This window comes from Malassezia globosa (genome assembly GCF_000181695.2).
Source record: "Malassezia globosa CBS 7966 chromosome Unknown mgl_sf_1.1, whole genome shotgun sequence".
NCBI lineage: Eukaryota > Fungi > Basidiomycota > Malasseziomycetes > Malasseziales > Malasseziaceae > Malassezia > Malassezia globosa.
In genome coordinates, this window is record NW_001849874.1 from 598151 (window position 1) to 622927 (window position 24777).

The window sequence follows — 24777 nt, forward strand, 5'->3', positions numbered from 1 at the left end:
CTTCCCTGCCGTGGCGACAGTCAGTTTAGGCAGTTACACACTCTTGGATCTGTATGACCCTAAACCATCTGGCGGGTACGAGCCTGAGCCGGTATTCTCTCTCTTCCAAGAGCCGCGCAGTTTGCTTATCACGCTTGGCGATGCATACACGCGTTACTTGCATGGCATTGCAGAACGTGCCAACGATGCTCCCAACGACTTGGCACGTATAGCGAACTTGGAGGCACTTTCGCCGGCATGGCGTGTATGTTGTGCGAATGCATCTGCGCCTCTGTCGCGCTCACGGCGTGTCAGTCTCACATTCCGGGACATCGAGCGTGTACACAAGGGCCTAAAACTACCCCGTTCGTTACGATAGAAGTAAGCGCAGATCTTCTGTCCGCTGCTGCTTTGCATCATGGTCTGTGCGGCGGTCTGTGCGGCGGCCAACCTGACTCGCTAGTTCCAGCTTGCGTTTCTGAAGCTCAAGAAGCTTTTCCTCAATGCTTCTTTGCATGATGAATTTTGTCATGACAATGGGCCGCTTCTGTCCAAGGCGGTGGATACGATCCAAGCCTTGCTGCTCAACGGCTGGATTCCAGTATGGGTCTAGCAGGTATGCACGACATCCGGCAACGAGATTCAAGCCAAAGCCACCTGCGCGCAGGCTCACGAGGAACACTTCAATCTTCGGATCCTGCTGAAATTCTGACATGGCCCCTTCTCGGTGCTCACGCTTCATTGTGCCATCCAGCTGCCGGAACCCTATTCCTGCGTGTAGCAGCGCCTCCTTTACTTTCGCAAGCATGCGTGTCCACTGTGAAAAGATCACAGACTTGATAGGGTTTGGCCGTGGCTCATGCCGTCTGCAAACACGGACTTCTACAGACGTCGTCTGAGACTCGAAGTCCTCCTTCACACAATGGTCTAGGATCGGTGCACTTGGGTCAAAAAGCTCGGACGATGGATTGCACCGAGAAAATGGCAGCAGATCCGAGATGAGCGCACGAAGTTTCGTGCTCCAGGATGCAGGCCAAGTTTCTGGCTTGAGCGGTAGAAACGGTCCCGTCTCTCCCGTGTCCTGAGGCGTGACGTGTGCCTCAATGCCTTCTCCAGCGACGTCAGATTGGTGTGGCGAGATTTCAGACTCGACATCCAACGGGCGTTCACATACGGGACAAATCCTCACTGCATGAATGGCGCCTGTTGAGGGCCATGCCATATCAAGATGCTCTTGTGCACACGCACCACAAAGCAGGTGCTGGCACTTGGTCATCACAGGTCTTCGCATGACATCTTCGTCGATTTGCACACAGTCGCTCTGGCACAGCGCGCAGTACATCAAGTCACCCTGCCCAATCGTGGAGCGAATCTTGGTGTGATGTTGTCGGTCTAGAGTAACGCTTTGTTTGGGATATGAGTTCATGGACAACATTGCATGCTGCTTCTGCTGCTGATCATCGAGCTCATGATTCTCTGCCTGTTCTAGCGATTGGTTTTTGATGCTGTCGTCTACCAGTGCCGCATGATCGCACATCATACGCAAGATGAGAATCTCATGCAGAATCGTAGTATAATTCAAGCCGACCGTTCCTTCCGACACATACCCAATAAACTCTTCGCGGAATCGAGAGTGAAGGCGCTCGTACTTTGCCCGTTCAGACTCGTTAAACTCGAGAGTGACGATCCGCGTACTTTTGGGCGGAAGCTTCAGTAAGGGTTGGCCATCTGCTTTGGTGTCGGACTTCATACGGCGCAAAGTAAGGAATTTCATGATTGTTTGCACACGCTTGAGCGAGTCGGGGTCCAGCTTGACACCCGATGACGCCGAATTCAAGCGAATGTGCACTCGGTCGCCGCAGAATCGGCTCCAGACGGCGCGGTCCACGAAGGGATCAAGGCGCAAAAATACCAGCAGCGCATACAAGTCGTCGATGCGGTTCTGGATTGGCGTACCAGTCAAGCAAATGCGTCGCGTCGCTGAAAGATTACATACGGCTTTAGACTGCCAGGTACGTGCCTCTTTCACAATGTGAGCCTCATCAAGCACGATGCGGAACCATTCAACACGCTGGCATGTGTTGGGCGACTCGAGGCGGTTGGCTTTGGGCGTCGAGCTGATGTCTTCGTCTGAGCGGCCAGCCGCCGCTGACCAAGTCGTTTGGTTCGAAAACTCGTTTCCGAGCGTCGAATACGTCGTGATGACAATGTCGTAATCTGCAAGCACATGTGGATTTGTTGTGCGGCCCGACCCGTGATACACATAAACGGTAGGTTGCTTGTCAGGGTGCCAGTGCTCGCGGATCTGTGACTCCCAATTTGATACGACAGTTAGTGGACACACCAGGAGCGTCGCACGACTCCGACAACGAAGCTCCTCCATACGTGCTTGTTCCGCCGTGCGCTTGTTTCGTGAGTCGCCGATCAAAAGTGGCTCGTCATCATCGTCTTCACCATCCCCTTTCAATTCGCTTTGCCCAAAGGTACACGCTTCATCATAGGTATGTGCGATGAGAGAAATCGTCGTCAGCGTTTTTCCAAGGCCCATATCATCTGCCAATATGGCACCGCGACAAACACTTGGGCGGCCTCGTCGAGTCAGGCCGGTCACTGTGTTCTTGTACTTGTCGATGGTTGAATCAGCTCGTTTCAATATAGTCCAAAGCGAAATATGGTTGGGAGGATTGTCTTTTCTCAATAGCTCGAGAAAATCTCTTTGTCGCTCTCGTTCCAGTAAAAACGTAAGCGCCTGCTTCTGGTGCGAAAAAAGCGACGTCACAATCAAAGGGCCAGCCTCTGTCTCGTCCAGCTTTTCTGTCTGCTCCAAAGCAGCATAAATAGCATTGATTTGTGCATGCGGGTCATCTTGTTGAATCCTGGTTTGCGATGATAGCATCGGGGTCATGTACAAAGGCTCTATTTGTTCAGGCAATGTCTCCTCGACCTGCGGCTGCAAAGGTACGCGCAAGGTCGGTGCTCCAGGATAATCTTGCGCTCGGTACGTCGTGGGCACTTCAAGAGTGATCCCTGCCAGCCTAAGCGCTTGCAGCACCGCCAGTTCATTTGATCCTCTTGTGAATATGAGTGTCTCGATCTGTTGCGCAAAGGCTCGTGCTTTGAGCGGCGAGACGAGGCTTGCACGCGACACGCAATGCACAACACCATGTTGCAATAGGGGCTGTAGCATCTTGCTTACTTTCTCAGAAACTCGCCCGTATTCATTTAGGGCGACCGGTTGGGACGCGGTATGCGTCGATGGCTTCAGTGTTGATACCGCAAGGTCATAGGACGTGGCGGGTGTGCGCAAAAAACTAGAGTACATATTATGCGAAAACGATGATGAACCACTTTGATGGATGCACACAGGATGGTATCCTGGTTCTGCCCAAAACGAAATCCCATTGCTTGCACGGTTGACGAGTGCGTTGGCATCAGGGGTGTCATTGCGCAATTCCGGTGGCAAACCATACATACACAAAACCGATGGCCGAAACATGCCGAGACATACCCAAGACGTCATAGTGTACACAGGATTTGGCGCGAATGACTCCCAAGTTCTAGTTTCGACCTCTGATGAATCTGCACGCGCACGTTTCCGGGGCGAGGACGAGGATACTTCAAGAACTTCCAGTTCATCAAGATCATCAGAATTTGCAAGCGCTTTCGGCATATCGTGTTTTGGTGGTAAGATAGTCTTGTGGTTTGATGTAGGCGTTCGAGGCACATCAAAGCTTTTGCTCGTTGCAGGATGTCTGCTCATCATAGACTCACGGAGAGAGCTGGTCTTACTGGAGACATTCGGACCATGAGGCGAACTTGTCTCCCAAGGTACTAGTGATGTGCTGAGCATTTCAGAATTGTTCTTTTCTTCTGGGAGTATCGACAAGGTAGAATTCGTTTTCATTCCATGTTCATGCTGACGCTGTTTTCGTGCATCGTGTCTTCCGTGCTCGTCAGATCCTTTCGAGTCGCTCGTCGCTACATTTTGCCCGAATTTCTTCCACTCTTCGACATCATCAGGTATGCTGATCCCTTGGTTGTCCTCTAACTCTTTATACATGTGGCGCTTGTTTGACTCTGCAGAATCGTGGGGCGCTTCAATTCCCTCGGACATAGTAGGCTTGAGTGCTTGGAGAGGTTTGTTCCATTCCGGTTCTTCATTAGGTCTTGAAGAGCCGGGTCTTGGGGTCAAAACGGGGTCGCCGACAATCAAAGCATCACTATGGCCCAAGCCACTGTCATCGTCATCATCTTCTATTGTGAGATCAATGACTAGCGGAGTTCGCTCGTCTTGTTCATTTCCTGGTGGTCTGCGTACTCCATACAGAATAGAAGAACGATCTCCATTGCGTTCCCCCATCCCTTACAACCACTCGCCCGTCTAGCTCTCCCACGCACGCACGCACGCTAGCAAGCACACGCGCTCGCTCGTTCGCACTTTTTTACCCCAGTTCTCGCACGATCCTGTACTCAACACACAAACACTTGCGCACGCACACATTTGAGGGCGCCGGATTACTGTGGCATAACGCCCCCTCCCCCTCCACACCCTTTAGAAGCAATCACGTGATAAAAGCTGCCTCATGCGGCGGTGGAGAACGCGTAAGCATTGACTTGTCGATGCGTGCTTGGTCCAGTTGCACTTGTGGCAATATTGGCGTTCGACCACGAGTAGCGACGATGGCACGGATCAGTGTCGTTCTGTGCCTCTTGGCATTCTGTGCCTATGTGCATGCCCAATTTGCGCTCATGGATTCGGCCCTGAGTCGCTTCATGTCAGTAACAAGTCAGATTTTTCACACTCTGAAGAAGCCATCATCGGCGATACCGCTGGCCAGTTGGAATCCATGGACGTCGAATTCGAGGATTCAAGCCGGCAATTTGTCTGCATGGTTGGGTGTTCGTATTGAGAGCATAGGCGGAATCAAGTATCAGAGGCTTTTTCTTCCATTATTCCCCGACTACCAACTGCGTGTCGCCATGGACGAGAATGATGATGAAGAAAATAATGATGAAACGCCATTTTGCGATCCAAAGGTGAAACAGATCAAGGGATACCTCGATATCCGAGAGGATGCACACCTCTGGTTTACCATGTTTGAGAGCCGGTCGGATCCTTCCAAAGACCCTCTTGTGCTGTGGCTCAATGGTGGTCCAGGCTGCTCGTCTAGTACAGGTATGCTCTTCGAACTAGGACCCTGTTGGGTAAGTCAGCAGGGAGAAGGCACCACTTATAACGAACACTCTTGGAACTCGCAGGCGAACCTGCTCTTCCTTGATCAGCCATTGCAAGTGGGCTATTCTTATTCTGATTCAGGCGAGTTTGTCGACACGTCCAACAAATCGGCTGAGGATGTGTATGCTTTCCTGCAGTTGTTCTTTGCGCGCTTCCCCAAATATGCTGATTTACCATTCACTGTGGCCGCCGAGTCTTATGGAGGACATTATGCACCGCACATTGGAGCGGAGATTCACCGGCGAAACAAAGAACTGGCAAATTTGCCCGACAATTACCTTGCGACAGCCAAGCCGATCCGTCTGGACTCGCTGATGATTGGAAATGGATTGACGGATCCGCCCGTTCAGTTCCCTAGTGTCGTCGAGTATGCATGCTCGCCTGAGAACAAGTACCATCTGTTCGATCGTGAGAGCGAAACGTGCAAGACGCTGGAAGCCAAGTCGGAAGTATGCACCAAGCTGATGAACCTGTGTGAGAAGATGGATTCGCGATTGTCATGTGTGCCGGCAGCGCTGTACTGCTGGGGCAGTTTGTATGGGCCTGCGCAAGATACCGGCGTCAACCTGTATGATGTACGTCGGAAGTGCGATCATGAAAAGGACGGCGACCTGTGTTACCCTGAGATGGAGCACATCGAGACTCTTCTAAACAAGCCTCGTATTAAGAAGATGCTGGGTGTACCGGCCACTGTTGATTTCCAGAGCTGCAACATGCAAGTCAATGCACGCTTTATGATGCAGGGCGATTCAATGCAGAACAGTGCAACACTACTTGCTCCCTTGCTTGCTGATGGTATTCGTGTACTCGCCTATGCTGGAGAGGCGGACTTTATGTGCAACGCCATTGGTATCCACGAATGGATTCTTGACTTCCAGAACGTGTATCGCGAAGCCATCAACAATGCCACAGAGACGCCTATGTTTACGCACAGTGTTAATGGTGCAAAGCCACGCCAGGCTGGTTTCGTCATCAAGGCTGGCAAGGGTGCTGGCAATTTAGCCTTTGCGTGGATCCAGCGCGCTGGGCACATGGTGCCGCACGATCAGCCGGCGGTAGCGCTCACGATGCTCAACCGCTGGCTGGCGAATGAAGACTTGACCGTGTGATGCGTAGGTACTTGTACATAGTTTGTATTACAATAGCGGCATAGTCTGGGATTGACCAGGTCCGTGTCGACCAAATGATTGACGTATGGGTCCGAGGCAAGCTAGGTGGATTTGGCGGGAGCTGAGACATACTACATGTGGCGTAGGAGATGTGGGGGGACGTTTTTGGTGGAGTGATGACAGATTTTCGAGGGTAGGTCGCCCGGTGTCGATCAGCTCCTGAGTCCATAACGCCCGGAGAGCGTGTGTGGGATTTGCGCTTGCGACCACACGGCTCGGACGATTGTCGTCGACATTCAGCGATGGCGTACACTGCCTCCTTTACGGAAAGTGCGTTACAAGACGTACTCGCCGCAGCAGTGCAACCATCCGATCCATCTGTCTTGCTACAAGTGGATGCGCAGCTTAGTGAATGGGAGACTGAGGCTGCGTATTGGGAAGCACTGCTTGATGCTGCCTTGTCGCAGAGGACAGACACAGCGCATGCAGCTGCACATGTAGCCACACAAACGACAAGCTTAATGCGCCAATTCGCGATGATACGCTTTAAAAATGGGATCAGCAAGTTCTGGCGCACACGCGTCGTTAACCGAAAATCCGTTGTCATTGATAACGAACGGAAGGACCGGATCCGCAAGCGCCTTCTTGACGTACTTCACGAGCCAGATCGCTCAGTTGCTGTCCAGGGCGCCGTAGCCATTGCACGCATCGCACGCACAGACTGCCCGAATGATTGGCCATCGCTCATGCCCACGCTGCAGGCAACCATCCAGTCCGCAGCGACGACCATCCACGAGGCTGCTCTGCGTGGCACACTTGCTGAAACAGCGCGTGAAACCATGATTCTTCTGCATGCGACAGATACGCTACGGCAATGTTTGAAAGAGTTCGAGAGGGTGCGCGTGCTTGCGGGCAAAATGCGAATGACTGAACTGGCTAGCGTGCTGATGCCGACTCTCCAGCCAGTGCTGGAGCAATTCTTCGCAGATACCATGGTGGCATCGACGGTGCCAGATATAACTGCTTGGGCGCACACGCCTGGTGCAGCAGAGCGTGTGAGAGCGAGCCATCTGCTTCTCAAAGTGCTGCATCGGCTCGCCATGTGTGACACAGGCATCCTGGCATCGCGTGTGTCTGAGGTGACACGACCGAACTTGGCCTACACATTCTTCTCTTGCACACCGCGGCAGGTATCTTGCCTTGCAGAGCGACGCGCAGCTATGCTTGGTGTTGTGCATGATGTGCCTCTACTGTCGCATGCGCTAACGAAACACATGATGGCGTACGCGAAGCTGCACCTAGCACTCGTCGCCAGGCTTCACAGCCATGTGTCTTCGTGGCCCGTGTGGTCGGAGGTCATGATGTGGTACTGGGGCGTCCTGTCAGATGCCGCACAAAATGGCGGGGCAAGAGCTGCATTGAGCCGTGACGATGACGACGAACTTGCTGTGTACCCATATCGGTGGCTCGTGCTCACACTGTCCCTATTGCAAACGACGCTAGGACATTGGAAACGCGAGCGGCCTGCTGGGACCATGTTCGTGGGTGACTCGGGCGCGCAGTTTGAATTACAGCTGGCGGACGTGCTCATAAAGACGTACTTGCGCATGACACCAGCCGATCTCGAGCGCTGGCAGGCCTCTCCCGAGCTTTTTGCTGTGGAAGAGGATCAAGCTGACTCGGAGCTCGACATCCGGCCAGCAGCCGAATGTCTGCTTGCGGCACTTGCTCGCTGGTCCTACCGATCAGGCAAGTCGGCCGCGTCGAGTTTGCCAACTGTGGCGGAATATGTCTGGGCGCAATTTGAAGCATCGGCCTCGTGGCCGTCAACGCTCGACGGCATCATTGCACGCGATGCTGTCTACACAGCCGTAGCGCGCTGCCGGGACCAGCTGGATCCCTCCATGCTCGAGGCAGCCGACGAGGACGCACAACAAAATACCTGCATGACAGTAGCGATTCATGAGCGTTTGATTCCAGAAGCGGCCACACGTGATGCTGGGCCTGCGTGGCTCATTCTCCGACGGCGCATTGCCTGGATGCTATGGGAATGGAGCGAATACGTTACGAAGCCTGTGCGGTCTGGAGCATACGCGTTGCTCGTACAGTTGCTCCAGCAGGCGCCAGGGTATTCCGATGCGGCAGTGCATCTAGCGGCAGCACGCACGGTCGCTGCACTGGCTGACACGCTGGATTTCGATGAGATGGAGTTCCTGCCGTTTCTGCAGGATGCCCTCGCAGCGCTTGTATATGCGTTGTCGCATGAACTTGAGGAAATCGACTCGATCCGCACGATGGCCAATGCACTCACTGTGGTCATTGAGCGCATGGGCCTTCATATCCAGCCATATGCAGCGATGCTCGCCGAATTGGTCACGACTCTCTGGGCGCGAGACGACCCGGAGGCGCGAGCTAAGCCGAGTCTGCTCGAGTTCCTAAGCAAGCTTGTCGACACATGTGCGCCTGGTATGGACGGAGACCTGCTTGTGCGGATGCATGCACTTATTGCGCATGTCGTGCAAGCGAGTTTGGCGCCTGCGTACGCGCCATTGCTGGGCCAGGATGCCTTGCTTCTTTGGGCACACACGATGCAGGCGACACCGCGAATGACGCCTGCTTTGATGAAGCTGCTGTGCATGGCACCGGAGCTTGTCGCACAGCCCGACTTTGGCTCGCTCATGTGCCGAACTTGGGAAGACTACGTGCTCCTCGTACCCAACGAGATACTGCACCACTTTGGTCTTGCTTTCTACGGTGCATTGGCACCGATTGTAGCTGATCCGACCAGCTCCATCATCCTTGCTCCATTGTGTGCCGTGCGGACTCACATACGTACGCTGGATGCCGCTGGCCTGTGTACGCTGGCCGAACAGCTACATGTGACGGGCCTCGGCAGAGCTATCATCGATACTCTCTACCGCGATGAGACGTCCGCGGTGGTCCAGGCTTGTATCTTGCTCATTTCGCAGTTGGCTATCAAGATGCCAGCGCCTCACTTCCACGAGCTGGTCCGTGCATGTGCACCGAAGGAGCCACCTGTTTGGCCGACGGTCTGCACGTGTATGATCAAAAAAGGCCAGGATATGGCGCTTACGAGGTATCGAAAACTCGTGGCATTGGGTCTCGCCAGCATGCTAAAGGGCAGCAGCAGCAGCAGCATCAGCGCTGATGGGAGTATGGCGCCCCACCCAGATGCCTCCTTGCTCACATGTATCCCACGCATCATTGGCTTGTGGACTGAAGTGCTGGGAGAGGTCGTCGAAGACGATAGCGGCAACTCGACTGTGTACAAACGTGAGCCTTCTCCTGACCGGCCTCTTGATGCGATGCAAGACGACTTTATCCACATGGATCAATGCGTGGGAGAAGCCACGTGGCAAGAGTCCATGTCCCCTGGTGCAGAACGGCTGGAGGCCTTCCGTACCCAGGACCCTGCGTTCACTGTACCGATCCGAGCATTCTTGGCCGACACTCTGAACAAGGTGCTGCAAGCGAATCCAGCGAATACGCCTCAGGGGCTCGAACTCCATCAGCAACTACAGCAGATGGATCCACTCGTGCTTGATATGCTGCAGCGAGACCTGAATCAGCCGGCAGCAAATACACAGAACCCAGCCTAGTACATGGGAAACTCGGGATGCATCGCAGCATAGCGACGGAGTCCGCCTCGCACATTCTTGCATTCCGGCATGGCCAGGAGTCGTACCGCTGTGCGCGAGTCATTCCCGCGTCGACACACCACCAGCACATCGCGGCCTTGTGCCGCTTCACGCACGGCCAACCGCGCACGGGATGTGTCTCGTTGGATCGTCTCCAAGGCCATATGCATAGATCCTCGTAGCGCCGTTATACCATACTCCTGTGCGGAACGCACATCCACAACATGCACATCTTGTCGCTGCAATGCATCAGCATCCACACTTGGGACGCTGTCATCCTGCGCATCCAACGCATCAAGCCCACAGAACGATGCATAATCTTCTTCCTCCAAACTCGTCAACTTGCCACGCACGTCCGAATCACTGCATGCACGACATGTGCGCGCCTGGCGGGCACGAACGCGCACTGAGCGCACGGCTGGCAGCGACAAAGGCGTGAGGAATAGCATGGACGGTGTGCGCTCACCAAGTCCCGTAAGCACCTTGACAGTTTCGAGTGCCTGCCATGTGCCGACAATTCCGGTTACACAGCCCAGCACACCCCCATCGTCACAGCTTTGAGTATGTTCAGGGCGGGGTGACTGCGGAAAGAGACTACCATAGCAAGGACCCCGCTGTCCGTCGCCAAGATCACGGTGAAGCACCACCAGCTGCCCTTCATACCCGTGAGCTGCTCCACTAACGATAGGCTTTCTAGCCAGCACGCCTGCGTCGGATACCAAGTAGCGTGTCATGACGCGATCCGTGCAATCCAAAATGACATCATGTGCTTCCGCAAGTGCAAGTGCATTCGCAGGGCAAAAAGCCTCGCGCACCACATTCACACGCACATATGGATTCAATCTGTTCACGCGCGTGTAAGATGTCGTCTCGTTCGTGCTCGCTCATACGCACAGTGACACAGCTTCCGCAATCGAGTCAGCTTTGTTCATACCGACGCGGGCATCAGTATGAAGCACTTGGCGCGCCAGATTACTTCGCTCAATCTTGTCATGATCAACAACGGTTATGGTCCCTGTTCGATTACCATGTAAGTACGAGCTGACAACAACAGTAAAAAGAAAAAAGGATCAAACGCACCTACGCCTGCTGTGGCAAGGTACTGCACCGCAGGACATCCTAGTGCACCTGCCCCAATCACCAGCACACGAGCACTTTTAAGTCGCAATTGTGCAGGTGCCCCAAACTCTGGTAGTATGAGCTGCCGACTGTACCGCGCCAGGTCTTGTGGACTTAGCGCGGAAGACGTCGTCGTTCCTATAGCCTCGTCAAACGATAATGACATGTGGAGTGTGTGTGCACAAGGACATAGGTGTGTTGCGATATGACAAGAACCTGGTTCTTGCCAAAATCAATTTACCGTCTGACAAGTCGAGTGTCGAACGCGCGTCACCACTTAGCGGAAGAAATGCCACTCATGCACGTGTGCCACGTGGACTCTGCACCACGACCCCCTTCCCTTGCCCCAACAGCTTGGCTACACTCCAAGCCGCGTAGCACATACACAAGCACGCACGTCCACCAGCACCTTGCCAAGACGGACTTATCTTCCTCCCGTCCACTTTGACCTATGTCTCTTAGAATGGACGCTGAAAGACTGTATCCACTTGTTTGGAAGTCGCTCACACATGAATATACCATATGGTTTCTGAAGTCATGTCTTCTGGTCCAATGTGTCTACCATCTGCTGGCGTGCACGCTTGTGTCAGGCAAAAGCGAGGAACAGCAACGGAAACGTTCATGGATCATTACGACTTTCTCAGCCTTTTTTTCTTCGTCAGTATCGGTTCCGTTCGTGTTCGACTTTTTCTGGTGCCATCTAGACTGGACGAAAATGACGCCGCATCAAAACTCAATCGCCAACCCGTTGTCTATATTTTTTATCGCGTACTTGGTGTGTGATCTTGTCACAGGTGCAATCTGCTATCGAAAACACGTGAATTTTTCAAGTGGATGGGTGCATCATACCTTGTATGCCCTGTTCGCTATATTCTGGATCCACCGTGGCTGGTCACACAGCTTTGCTGTCGCTCTAATCATGGAAGTTCCTACTTGGATCATGGGTGTGGGTGCTTTGAATCAGAAACTTCGCTCCTATTGGGCTTTTACTACGTCTTTCTTAGCTACACGTGTCTTGTTCCATTTTGTCTTTGTTTACTCGCTTCTCATCCCCTCGGGCCGTTACGTCAACAAGCAAAGGCCTAGTATACTCCCTCTGGCCTTTGGATTATTGGCTCTCCCGATGCATCTCGTTTGGGCTTACAAGAGCGTGCGTGGCCTTCGTCGTCGCATGAGGAAACTTGCTGAAGAGGCCAAGATGCGGGAACAGGCACGTCTCGATGCGATCGACGAAGCCACTCGCTTGCTCGATAGCGCCGACGAGCTCGAACTAGAGGAAGAAGGCACTGGGAAAGAAAATTCAGGAGCACCACCCACAAGGATGCTCCGTCAAAACTCTGATACTCGTGCGCGGGCGCGTCATCTTGTATTGAATGCCGCGTATGTGCTTTGGCACAGTGCGCCTGAGGCCTGGCGCCGTGCGTACCTGGAAGAGTTGGAGTTTAACAAGAAGCAAGGTATTGATCCAAAGGACTTGCGCCGCAGTACTCTGGTCCGTCGCGCATTAGCGCGGCATTTGCTCCATGGGAACAAGCGCGGGCATAATGTGCCGTTGATCAATGAAGACGATGAAGACGATCTTGAAGATTGGATGTCTATCACGTCACTCAACAGCTATCAGCAGGAGCGCAAGCCGAGCAACGAGCGCAAAGTACCTATCGGTAAAGGCATAAAAATCAGTATGCCCCGTGAACTTGATCCCATTTTGAATGGCCAAAAGTATGTGGTCAGTGAATACCCTGTCGACAGAGAGGCCAGCGGGTCACGTCGACAGCGTATTGTAGGCCAAATGCGCCGCCGGTTCGAAGTGGCTCGTCGTGATATGGTTGTATTTTAATTTTTTTTTTTGGTTGGCTGATGCATCACGATCTTTAGCCTTAGTTCAAGCTCTTCTAAGTACTCATGGTGTTGGATAACGATCTTGCTTTATTTTTTGCATTGTTCTTGACTATGAATTCCAATGAATTCCAATGTGAGCATTTCAACCTACATCCGAATCTGAATTTATCGCCATTTTAACTCAGTCAAATCCTATGTGGATCCCATTTCATGCATAGAATGGAACCCTTTCGTTTTTTCACTTTTCCATTCTCATTGTTCCCTCACCAAGCTGATCAGTTGGTAGACATGTAAGGAAAAGGAATCTTTGTAAAGATTGTATACATATGTGAACAACATTTCTTCATTCCTTCGACACATGTGTGAATGCATATGCTCCCATGACGTGGGATGGCAAAATGGCCCACGCCAAGGATGGATCCACTCATGTGAATATATATATATATATATGTATATCCATCATAGTGCATTCTTAATGGATGGACTCAGACCATCCAACCCTGTCGCTCGTTCCTCAATACATTCACTACAGGTGCTTCATAGTATCCCAGAGATGTTACTGTCTATCACAGTTTCGTGAATTGTGCAACCCACGAGGAAGGTGCGAGATATACTCGTCTGCAAATTCCCTTGTCTGCAAGGTTCAAGAGCGGCTCTGAAGCTAAGTTCCATGCTACATGCGAATTCCAATGTAACCGCAAATTTGGATCAATACAAAAATTCAAATCTAAATTACAAAACTATGAAACAAAATAGCGACAATGTACCATTTCAAAGGCACGAGAAGTATATCGAGAATCATTTTGAGCTCATGGGTATATCCAAGTACAAGCATCGCTGGCACCTTTGTTGCGTGGTGTCAACGGTGAACGGCCCTGAGAGGTTGAAACCCACGATCTGTCCGGCGCTGCCAATAATAATAGAAGACCTCCACAAGCCTAGAGATACAAAGTCGAAAGGGCAGCCAAAGAGGGAGAAAGCGTTGGTAGACCATAATACTCATGTGTCGTATGAACCGCCATGACAGTACGAATTGATAATGGACCAACCAGCTCGGGCACACGTTTCCCAATTCAGAATATAAAATGGTGTCAGACCAAGTCTATTATGGTCAAAGTATCCAAACTTGAGAGAATGATGCTCCGGGAAATGATTCCGCAAAACACTAAGTGCGATCATGTAAAGGAACAAAAAGACAATCGTCAGATGTGCCAGAGTTGTTCGATCAGATGTGGTTATAGGAGAAGGGTCTCAGTTAGAATATCGCAAATACAAAATGACCCATGAAAAAAATCAAGTCAGTTCACTAAACAGAGAAACAGGTGTCGTCCTTTTAAGAGACGAACACCATCATTAGTGAAGGAAAATAGGTTCAAAATTCTCATTACCAAGTGCACCATTCAACATCATCATCACTTCGTCTAGTCGGTCGCATGAAGCTTGAAATGCAAGATACGGTACTGATAGTTTACTAATCGTGATGTTGCCCTCCTGTTCTCTTCAGACTTGAGGCGAAAGCAATTCGAGGGGCTCCGAATTGGCGCTTGGATGTGCCGTAATTTGGTCCACTTTATCAAAGGGATTCAACAGTACGTGCTTGAATATGTTGATGGCTAATGCTCCACAGATATGAAATTCAAACTCGCTCGTGAAGGGATTACAGAAAAACAGGAACTGTACAAGCAAGAGCTAATGCCAACCACGTGTAGATGCAAATAACATCACGGGTAGAAACAGCGGCACCCGACCCGCCGAAGTCCAAAACAGGACCCTTGGACGGAGACGCGGTTTCTGCAACCATGTTTGTTGACGTTGTTGATGAAAGTTTTGGGGAAACTGGCGAGGTCCTCGATGAGGAACGCGAGCTACTCATGCTAGGTTTCATAGCACTAGAGCCATTGAAGGCTTGGCCCGATGAAGTGGCTGCAGGTGAAAAGAAACCAGCCGATAATGAAGATGATATTGAACTGGAAGAAGACGACGTTTTATGATGGTTTTCATGGCTGAAAACTGCCATGCCAGCGTTCGCGAAGGGCTGTGTCAGAGAGCCCTGTAGCATAGTTGAAGGAAATTTCGTGCATTGTGAGACCGCAGGCGGCGGTTTGGCAGGAGGAGCAGGAGATCCATTTAGTGTCTGGCTTTGATAAAACGTAGAAGGACTGCCATTATTCGTGTAAACTCCCACAACTTCTGCGTCTTGGCCCTCACACGACTCGAAGATACCCTGCTGGTCTGGAGTCGTCGGCATATTATATACGCAGCCCATTTCATCATAAATATGCTTACAATATGTTGTAGCCAAGTCTCCGTCATTGCAAACACGGAGACAAAAGGAGCTATCGTCGATGAAACTTGTCCATTCATGTGCCTGTACCATGTGTTTGCCAAACGCACTTGTGAATACCAAGCCACCGATAGGATTTCCACGACCATCTTGACCGTGAGGGTCGAGCTCACCACCACCAGCTTGGGGTGATATGTTCAAGTTTGAAAGCTTTCCTAAGCCAGAAATTTGAATGTAATGGGGCGTCTTCACGAAATGAACGCTTTGTAATGTGCCAGGTGGTATGAGGCGCGTGCCACGTCCATCCTTGGTGCAATAGCTCACTACTTCACGCTCAGACGCACCTACTCCCTGTAAACCCGGACCCTTAGGACCCCAAAGGCAAAAATCGGTAGCAGAGTTCACGTACAGATTCTGGCACATGGACAACGCACTGGAGTGGGTGCCACACTCATTAGTGCCAACCTGCCCATTCTCGGACGTTTTTGGTAGGGAATTGATACCTGGATAATATGTTGCACTATATTGAGACTGAGCAAACGTAATAAAACATGCGATGTAGCAGCAGAGAAACACTGCGTAGCCTCGCATGCTCAATGGCATGTTGAGTCAAGCTCGAGAAATTCGATGCAAATGATTTTCTGGGAGCTGAGCGGGGTGGAGAGGCGTTCTCAACATGTGGGCATGTTTTTGTTTGCCCCACTTTGCCACGTGAAGTCCAATTGCGGCCAGGGAGCTGCGCGACCATTTGTCCTATAGGATCCCCAGAACTCATGCAAAATTATCAAGGAATGAATTGCTTTTGATTGGAGTGCAATGTTTTTCATACATGACGCAAATAAAACACATATCACCATACAATCAAATGTAGTGTGTATGCAGAATAAGCCGTTGTCGAAACACAAGACTCGCAATGAAAAATCATACATTTAAGTGTAACGTGTTTCAGTAGTCGAGAAAATACTTAAGCCTATCCTTAGCCAGACGCAATATCGCACAATACCTTTTGCGATCACATTATCATTTTCGCTAGATTGTAGAACTTGGAATCTCCCTTGACCATGGAATGCATCCTCATCGCACCTCCTCTCTGCTCTCAACCAATCTAGCCGGGACAGTTCACATACATTTCGCACTCCCCTGAAGTCCTTGGTTAGACCCACACATCCTCGAGAGCTCAGAGGAGTCCGTGCGTTCGTCATTGAAAGGAGAGACGGTTGTGGAGGTTCTCGCCGAAGAACGTATGAAGTAATTCCACCACCCATCAAGGCTAATTGTTGGCTTTGATAAAAAGCAGTGTTAGCAGCCATGAGTAGCCGTGGTTCTGCCGTGAAACGAATCATGTCTGAAATGAAAGAAATGAGCAGTCAAGAGAATATTGAATTTTCTGCTGCTCCTACAGAGGTGTGTAGATAACATGTGTTTGACATGGTCTAGGATAATTTATTTGAATGGCATTTCACGCTGAGAGGCCCACAAGATACTGTGTTTGAGAAAGGAATGTACCATGGGAAAATTATCCTGCCTTCTGAGTATCCATTTAAAGCGCCGCATGTTATATTTCTTACACCAAATGGGCGTTGGGCACTTGACACGAAGGTAAGTTGATGAAATGGTATTAACACCAAGGTCTGTATTTCATTTACCGGCTTTCACGAAGAATCCTGGCAACCAGCATGGGGTATTCGGACAGCGTTGCTTGGAGTTCAAGCACTCATGTCTTCAAAAGATGACGAAGCTGGTTACGGTGCCGAGAGTATGAATGATGAAGGACGAAAAATGCTTGCTGAAAAGTACGTTCTCAACTCGCATGGCGCGAAGTTCTGATACTAATTGATAGATCTATGGCATGGACTTGCGCTATATGTCAAAAGACCAATGCTGAAATGCTTCCAGGAGAGCGCGCGATTCAGTCAACAACAACAAATGAACTCCCGGGCACCCCTAACATGACAAAGATGGATCGGACAAGTTTACCAGCAAAGGAGCCTTCAAGTGAGACAAAATCCGACGCAAAAACGGCTCAAAAAGATGAAAAACACACGACGTATCGAAATCAATGTTTCATGGACGAGAAGGAAGAAGAACATGGGCCATCTACTCAGGTATCTGAGCCGACCCCACATCAATCAAAGCCAGCACCGTCAGACCCATCGGCAGCTTTTCAAACATCTTCAAATCTACCAACTAGTATATCCGAAGTGTTACAAACGCGCGTGGAATCCTATCGCCGTACGATAGGTATGATTGACACACTTATGGGACTCATTTGCGCGATGCTTTTTCTTATCGTCTTAAAAAATCTATGAACAGCGGCGCCAGCGCCAACGGATGTAACAGGGATAGTAGAAATTGATCGTTTCCAACAAAAACGAACTATTTCTTATTTCTCCGGCTTGTAGGCACCTTTTTGCGGGTACTGGTGGTGGTCGGAGGTAGCCAGTCATTGTTTTCCGGCTCGTGTGGCAGTGGTTTTAGCACCCGTTCCTGAGCAGCCGTAATTTCATCGGCGCTAACCGACTCGCCCGCGCGAATTCGCGCAACAAGTTCCGCAGGAAGTGCCACGCGCTTTACATTGGTTTCTAAAGGATGTGAGTTAGGTTGAGAGTAACGTACGGAATCCAGGTGCACCACGCCCGATACCTGTCTTAGGATCGTACTTGCCCGTGCGCTTCGACGAGTGGCGTGGCCAGAACACCCACGTAGATATAGCCAATATAACGCAAGCAGCTACGCCGATCGGTCTGTGGGTCAGTGTACCACCAACTTGTAGACGTACAAAGCCTGCTGGAGATCCATTCGTGGTTGACTGGAGGTAAATGTGGCGGTACGCCAAAAGCATTCGAATAAATTGGTTGGTCAGGTGTCGACATGTCGGTGTGGAGATGGGCACGCCGCTGCAAGTGAATCAGGGAATGAGATAAGTTGTTTCCCAATCAAATAAACTCGGATGACGCGTAACTTTGTCGCTGAATTATGGCTACGCAAGGGTTTTTTTCATCGACAGCTATACAAAAAGCGATGAGTTCAGCGACGACAGAGGTGGCTACATTCGCAAACGGGTGCTTTTGGGGAACGGAACATTTGTACAGGAAGTATTTTGGTGGTAAAGGGCTCTTGGACGCGAAAGTTGGATACATTGGTGGCAACAAGCCGAATCCGACCTACCGAGAAGTTTGCACCGGCAAAACAGGCCATGCTGAGGCTGCTCAGCTCTCGTTCGACACGGTATGCTCAGAAGAGTTTCTCTAACAATTTCTACAGTCCAAAGTATCGTACGCAGAACTCGTTGAGTTTTTCTACCGTACGCACGATCCCACGCAATGGGAGGGTCAGGGTCCCGACATTGGACCGCAGTACCGCAGTGCGCTTTTCCCTCATACAGCCGAACAAGAAGCTACAGCACGTAGGGTGACAGAACAGGTCCAAGCGAAGCACTTTGATCCTAAGGGAATGCGGATCGTAACGACGATTGAGCGGGCACCAGTTAGTGATTTGTACGTGTGCGGGTTGTTATTGTGTCTACTAACCTGTGACTCAGCTTTGAGGCGGAGCCCTACCATCAAGAATACATTATCAATAATCCTAATGGCTACCATTGCCCTACGCACCGGCTCTGGTGGTAAAGCAGATACAAGTAACAGTACCTGCCGGTCGTAGCTGATTGATGGGTTCAGCGCACAGACGCGCCTGTTGTCATGCACACAGGTTTTCGCGCCAATTCGTTTGATGACAGGTGGAGCCGTGACACTACGCAGGCCAGGTCTGTCACGTGATATTAACGGTCCGGGCGGCGGGGGGATCTCGGTGCTCGGCGGATATGTACGTACATAGCTTAGAAGCGCCTGTAGCAGCGAATTCGGTTCGACGACAGACCGGGGAACAAGGCAAGGAGATGGCTTCCGTGGCAAACAAGCCTGTAGTAGGAACTGGCCTTGGTACGTATGGTTTGGGTCTTTCCAGCCAATTGACTTGGCAGCGTCATGCTGTACGATTGTATCAATGGCAGGTGTCATTGTCCTGTCGGTATTTGGCTGGGGGTTCTCGCACAATTGGGAAACGTTTATGGGCTCAACAGAGGATCCGACAGATGGCGTGGCCGTCGGTATGACGTGCTATGGAGCGGCATTTATATATCTGTTGTTTATTATCTTCTGCTCTTGTCAACTAGGCGTGAATCGACGATACCAGCGCATTCAGATCTAGCAATATCGCGAACATCGATGCTGTGAAGGCCGACCGCCCCCCCCTCCGCTAAAAGATGACGCCTGTGCAGCATGTCCTGTTCGTGGTACTTTATTTTCCCAATGCCAGTATGACTTTAGAAAATTTTCATGTTCGAATGGTACTATGACTATGTTTGCGTATTAAGAGAGGGAGAAGTGGATGTACTGTTGCACATCGAGTGACTGGGAACGGGCGAGATTGGCGATAGTTGTGCAGACAGACTAGGTCTTTGGGCCGGGTCAAGGAATGACACACGAGGTGAAAACGCCCCATGCGTCAAGATGCCGCGGCGCAGTCGTTCAATGCGGTCTTGTGATGCGTCGTCTGTACCTAGACTGTTCATAATGTTTACAAGGTGCATGAGCTGTGGCCGAAGGCCCATAATGGGTGAGCTGGCCGGATGGTCCAGATTGTTTGTGTACTCCATCTGAGAGCTTGCCATGTACAACCAGTCGCATATCGGGAGTACGATATGGTCGCGAAACATGATTAAAAGGATGCGTCTTATATTCATCCGCTCTGGCACATCGCTTGACAAAACGGGGACAGGCGAAGGGCGTGGGTAAGACCGATGAGTTTGAAGCGAGTGAGAATGTACAGAAGATCCAGATACAGAAGATCGGATGAGCCCAGAGGGCGACGCTTGGAGAGCAGGCGAAGGTGAATCAAGTGCGTCAGACTCGCGACGTCGTAAAATCTGCGTACTCGATGCTTTCAGTGCGCTTGTATCAACTGATCTGTCCGATGCATTCGACATGTGTGGCATGTTTGATGCGTCCGAACGGTGCAACGATGTGGCATAAAGTAAATCCAAGCTCCATAACTTGGACTCAAGCGGCAAGAAAGAGGCATGCAGGAATGGGATCACTGTGCCATAGTAGTGCTTCCACGTGCGCAAAAACTCACTAAGCAAGTGTAGGCCATCATTTTGTTGAAGCTGAACTGCCATGCCATGCAGGCCTGTCGACACAAGTTTCTCAAAATGATCATGTAAAATAGCACGCGCATGCTTGGCATCTCGCTCATGAACGAGCCGTACATATGTTTCAACTGAATCGCCCAGTGCTTCGACAGAAAAGCCACTCGTGCCCGAAGAAAATACAGGCAAGGTCCGTATGCATACACGCTGCCAGAGAGCTGGTAGATTCGGGCTCTCAGCGGTGTGAGTCGTCTGAGAACTGTGACTGGTCATCACGGCTGGAGATGGCAAGTAACTGAACAGACTGTGTGCAAATGCGCTGACATTCCCACCAAGCGACGACGACGATGTTGATGATGACAATGGCGCATTACTACTGTTGGTGAGCACGGAGGAAGATGCTGTGGTTGGACCGAGGTTCACACGCAGTGAAGGGACAAGACTTGTTGACGAAGCATGAGAGTCGCGAAAGCTACTACCAATAGTGGTTCCGCTAGTCCCGGTTACACCGAATCCGCTGCCTCCGCCGCTGCCGCTACTGCAGCTGCCATGGCCGCCGCCACCACCGCCACTTCCACGTACATGTAAAGAGGGCGTGGGAATACTTCGGACTGACGACGAGAGCGAGCGAGATGAATGGGATAATAGAGGGAAGGTATCTGAAGATCGGGCAGTGAGACTCATTGGTGAGGGGACAACGTCAGGCACATCTGGTGGCAACGACATGACGGGGAGATCCACGATGGGATCCCACTTCTCAATAGAGCGCTTCATTGTCGACATGTCGTAAGAGTGCAGGTTCTTGGAAGATTGCGAAGACGAAGTGATGGATCCATATGATGTACTCTCGCGTGTGTTTAGACTGGTGGTAGAAGCCATGAAGCCGTCGACAGGACGAAGGCGTCGAGGACTCAACGAGTGAGGCGGGCCCCGTTGAGAAGTTATCGATGGCAATAATGGGGATGGTAATGTGAATGGGAGTGAATCATGCCTAACCGACGATGGTCCTACTGCATCGCGTGTTGGAGAGACTTCATGGATGCTGGTGACAGTGATAGGTGGCTGGGGTGTCGGTAATGGAGAAATGGAGCCCTGTATGGAGTCCCAAGGAGCAGATATGTTGATGGGGGAGATGACAGTTGGCAGATCCACAGATGCAAGGCTTGGAGTGGGTTGCAGGTGAGCTGACTCGCATAGAGTACATATTTTCACAGTCACCTGGTCGGCGGAGCCGGGAGTTTCGGACGGCAAAGATAAGAGGACCCGATGAAAGGCACCTGGGAGTAAAGGCGACGTGTAGATTCCAATAGGGCGATCTCGTGGACTTGATATCTTTCCAAGAGGGCTTCCATCCATGCTTAATAAGCATTTGAGAATCTGTTAAGAGCATGGACATATTTGCGCAAACATAACTGTGTGAGTATGTATGTGTGCTGATATATGTAGTGGTAACTTACGCGATCGGCCATGCGTCCATTTAGTACGATAGCCAAATGTACAGGTTGTTCAGACGATTTTTGTAAATACGGGACGATAAGTGAATGAACAGCCCACGTTGAGCGAACATCGAGAGCATCGAACCCTTTCGTTGCTGCGTAAGTGCGAAGATGCGATGCAAGGTCCATGTCTGCCGCATTCCCACTAACATCCAAAGCAGCAGCGCCCTTAAAAATCGGTGCATCTTGAAGTACGTTACTGCCAATGGGCAAGGTTTTGGACTCGTGTCGATTTTGCTACAAACGCAAGATGGGTTAGTTTGATCATCCTGTTTCTGGTACTCGAGACATGCACGAATATATAACGAGTCGGAACGTACTTCGGCTATTTTTTCTGCCGTATTTACAGAGTCAGGATCCGGCGCGCAATAGATGGCAGTGAACGGCGTCAATTCTAGAGCGGATCCTGTTGCCCCGAACGACTGCGACAGTGTCAGATGTGTATATTGAACAAATTTGGAGACGCACCTTGAGTGAGCCAGGTGCAGCATTGGGTTGTGCTGTGCGAGAAAAATGAGCCAAAAATGTTCTTTACGTACGTGATACGTTGCACGCATGTCGCACAAGCGTCACATAGACACCTGTCATGTCTCTGTGTTCTCCTCGTTTTATTCAATCAATGGTGCATTTGCGGCCAACACCCACACATACACGCAGTAGTGGGCACGTTCTTTCCACAATCTTACGAACAGACGCGCGCACTTCAACGCGACACGTATTGCCTTGTGTGCGTGTGTGTGTTGGTGAAATTCCAAAATGGAAATGCTAGTGGATTCAGTGTGCTCATTTACTACGAGTCGACACGTGGGATGCATAATTCAGCCACACGCCACCGGAGCAAGAAGGGCAAGTGCCCCAAGCTTGGGGTCAAGAAAAAAAATTACAAGCAACAAATAAGCTATAACCCTCACTTACGCTTTGCTGCTGGTGACCACGCAAGCCTTCATTTGGTGGCTTTGCCCAGAAGCCACAGGCTGAAGCACGAGCAAGTGATGTTCGGTAGAGCGCATAGTAACCATGAGCATCGTCGGCAACCGGAGTCTTTTGACACATCAAACTCACGGGACGTGTCGAAAATAACGAGTTGTGACAAATCCACTGAAGCAGATACGCATGGGCAGCGCACGCTGCAGCCCACATCGCGAGCCAACCATGTTCATCACAAGCCCTCGTCATCCTTGAGCTCATCTATAGACTTTATATTCAAGTTTCCTGGTGGTCAAGAGAATACGCTAAAAGAGTTGACCAATTCTGCATGGCAACGCTCTGCGACAACGATCAAGCGCCGTGTGTCGTCACGACGAGCACCCCCGCCTCGCCGAGTAGACGGATTTTCTTCGCAGGAAGAACTGAAAAAACTTCAGCCTATGTCGCCACACACCACATCAGCGCCGCAGCTACACACGCACCAAGGCGGTCCATTCTCAAATCTCGTGCCTGTAGCAGGACGAGTACCCGTATCCCGCAGTCGAAGTTTCAAGTCGTATTTTCAAAGCAACAGCCGGAATGTGCCACCGTCATCGACAAAGCCAGCTGCGCCTGTCTCTCACGCAGGCGAGGATCTGAGTGAAGTCTTGCGACAGGGCTGCCGTGCTGTTCAACGGCGTCAAGTGATGACCGCAGCGCCAAATGCAAAAGAGCCGGCTACAGCGTTTTCCACCTCGGCTAGAAATGCTGCACAGAATTATACTGATAAAAAGGACGTGCTACCATCAAGACCTACACGTGCAGCACTCATACCGTCAACAGACCCCGAAACGATGCACCATTACAGTCCGTTGCAGACACACATGCGAACCAAGGGACTCGGAGAGCCTGAGTCGCGTCCCAATCGCATACAGCATATACCGAACGACTCGAGGCATGCCCCGCTCGGTTCTAGCTCAACTTCCGACCAATATCATGCGCCAGCTACGACGGAGCCGTGCGATAATCTTGAGTTGAAATTGAACAGGCTTCAGCTGGACCTTGAGAAGGAAATGCATGTGTTTTCACACACCTCGCCTGTTGATGTGTCAAGGGCAGCGCCACCAACGCCACGACCTGCTCTTTCTCCACCAAGACGTCCAACGCTGTCAGCAAAGCCTCCGTTTCAAATCATGTCGCCTGAGAAATATCCGTCGCTGTTGTTGCAAAGCTTGATGCTGAGAAACGACCTGAGCTTCGGCACACAGACTCTAGTCACGGTGCACATTTTCTTCAAAGCAAGCAAGCAGTGATTTGCACGACTTCTGATGACTCGTAACGACCTATGTAGAGTATAAATCCTATGCATGCGCACCTGTCATAGGATGGGACGGTGCCATGCATATCTATGCTGCGCCGGCGTCTAGCGGGTTTATAGCGAGCCTATGACTTGGAGCGCGCCAAAATGAAGACAACAAGGGAAGTAAGAAACGACTAAGCTTGTTTCGATGCTACTTCCGTTTCGCTTTTCAGACCATCTTGTCGCTCGAGGACTGCGTCTGTTCGCCCTTGATTTTATTGGCTTCTTTCCACCGGTCCACGAGACGGCCGACCTGAATGTGAGTACATCTACACAGGCACATACCACCACAGTTAGAGAGTCTCGATCGGGACTACCGTACGGAATCTGCTGTCAACTTTGATCACCAGGCGTTACATACTCTCTCTGTATGACCAACGCGGCTTACGTAGACGGCTCCCGTGAGCCAGACACCCCATCCCTTGATGCATTAGATACATGCTCCCGCGCATAAACACACGTACCGTCAGTCCGAGCAATGCAATGACAGTAAATCTGTGCACATAGTCTGCAATGGGTCGCCGCACCATGGTGCAAGACGTAATTAGTTGGTCGTTGTGAAGACTCAGCAGCAATGCCGCTCTCGCTGCTGAGGATGTCTCGGTTTTTGTTGCTCCACTTTGCCACACTCACACGCACATGCG

The 24777-nt window shown here is 51.1% G+C and overlaps 8 protein-coding genes across 8 annotated transcripts; 5 read left to right on the forward strand and 3 right to left on the reverse strand.

Annotated features, from left to right (window-relative positions):
• Positions 1–349: 349 nt before the first annotated feature.
• MGL_0284 (uncharacterized protein) lies at positions 350–3739 on the reverse strand (the record flags this gene model as incomplete). The annotated part of the gene is made up of 1 exon (XM_001732457.1): positions 350–3739. The coding sequence occupies one exon, from the start codon at positions 3737–3739 to the stop codon at positions 350–352; it is 3390 nt and encodes a 1129-aa protein (XP_001732509.1).
• A 920-nt stretch (positions 3740–4659) lies between these two features.
• MGL_0285 (uncharacterized protein) lies at positions 4660–6324 on the forward strand (the record flags this gene model as incomplete). Its single annotated transcript, XM_001732458.1, has 1 exon — positions 4660–6324. One exon carries the CDS (start codon positions 4660–4662, stop codon positions 6322–6324), a length of 1665 nt encoding a protein of 554 aa, XP_001732510.1.
• A 536-nt stretch (positions 6325–6860) lies between these two features.
• Positions 6861–9944, forward strand: MGL_0286 (uncharacterized protein; the record flags this gene model as incomplete). Its single annotated transcript, XM_001732459.1, has 1 exon — positions 6861–9944. The coding sequence occupies one exon, from the start codon at positions 6861–6863 to the stop codon at positions 9942–9944; it is 3084 nt and encodes a 1027-aa protein (XP_001732511.1).
• Positions 9945–12021: 2077 nt separating this feature from the next.
• Positions 12022–12939, forward strand: MGL_0287 (uncharacterized protein; the record flags this gene model as incomplete). The annotated part of the gene is made up of 1 exon (XM_001732460.1): positions 12022–12939. The coding sequence occupies one exon, from the start codon at positions 12022–12024 to the stop codon at positions 12937–12939; it is 918 nt and encodes a 305-aa protein (XP_001732512.1).
• A 1659-nt stretch (positions 12940–14598) lies between these two features.
• Positions 14599–15828, reverse strand: MGL_0288 (uncharacterized protein; the record flags this gene model as incomplete). The annotated part of the gene is made up of 1 exon (XM_001732461.1): positions 14599–15828. The coding sequence occupies one exon, from the start codon at positions 15826–15828 to the stop codon at positions 14599–14601; it is 1230 nt and encodes a 409-aa protein (XP_001732513.1).
• Positions 15829–16533: 705 nt separating this feature from the next.
• On the forward strand, positions 16534–17534 carry MGL_0289 (uncharacterized protein; the record flags this gene model as incomplete). Its single annotated transcript, XM_001732462.1, has 4 exons — positions 16534–16629; positions 16663–16824; positions 16855–17018; positions 17066–17534. 4 exons carry the CDS (start codon positions 16534–16536, stop codon positions 17532–17534), a joined length of 891 nt encoding a protein of 296 aa, XP_001732514.1.
• A 712-nt stretch (positions 17535–18246) lies between these two features.
• MGL_0290 (uncharacterized protein) lies at positions 18247–18851 on the forward strand (the record flags this gene model as incomplete). Its single annotated transcript, XM_001732463.1, has 3 exons — positions 18247–18453; positions 18490–18722; positions 18767–18851. The coding sequence occupies 3 exons, from the start codon at positions 18247–18249 to the stop codon at positions 18849–18851; spliced, it is 525 nt and encodes a 174-aa protein (XP_001732515.1).
• A 728-nt stretch (positions 18852–19579) lies between these two features.
• On the reverse strand, positions 19580–21727 carry MGL_0291 (uncharacterized protein; the record flags this gene model as incomplete). The annotated part of the gene is made up of 1 exon (XM_001732464.1): positions 19580–21727. The coding sequence occupies one exon, from the start codon at positions 21725–21727 to the stop codon at positions 19580–19582; it is 2148 nt and encodes a 715-aa protein (XP_001732516.1).
• Between the last annotated feature and the right edge of the window lie 3050 nt (positions 21728–24777).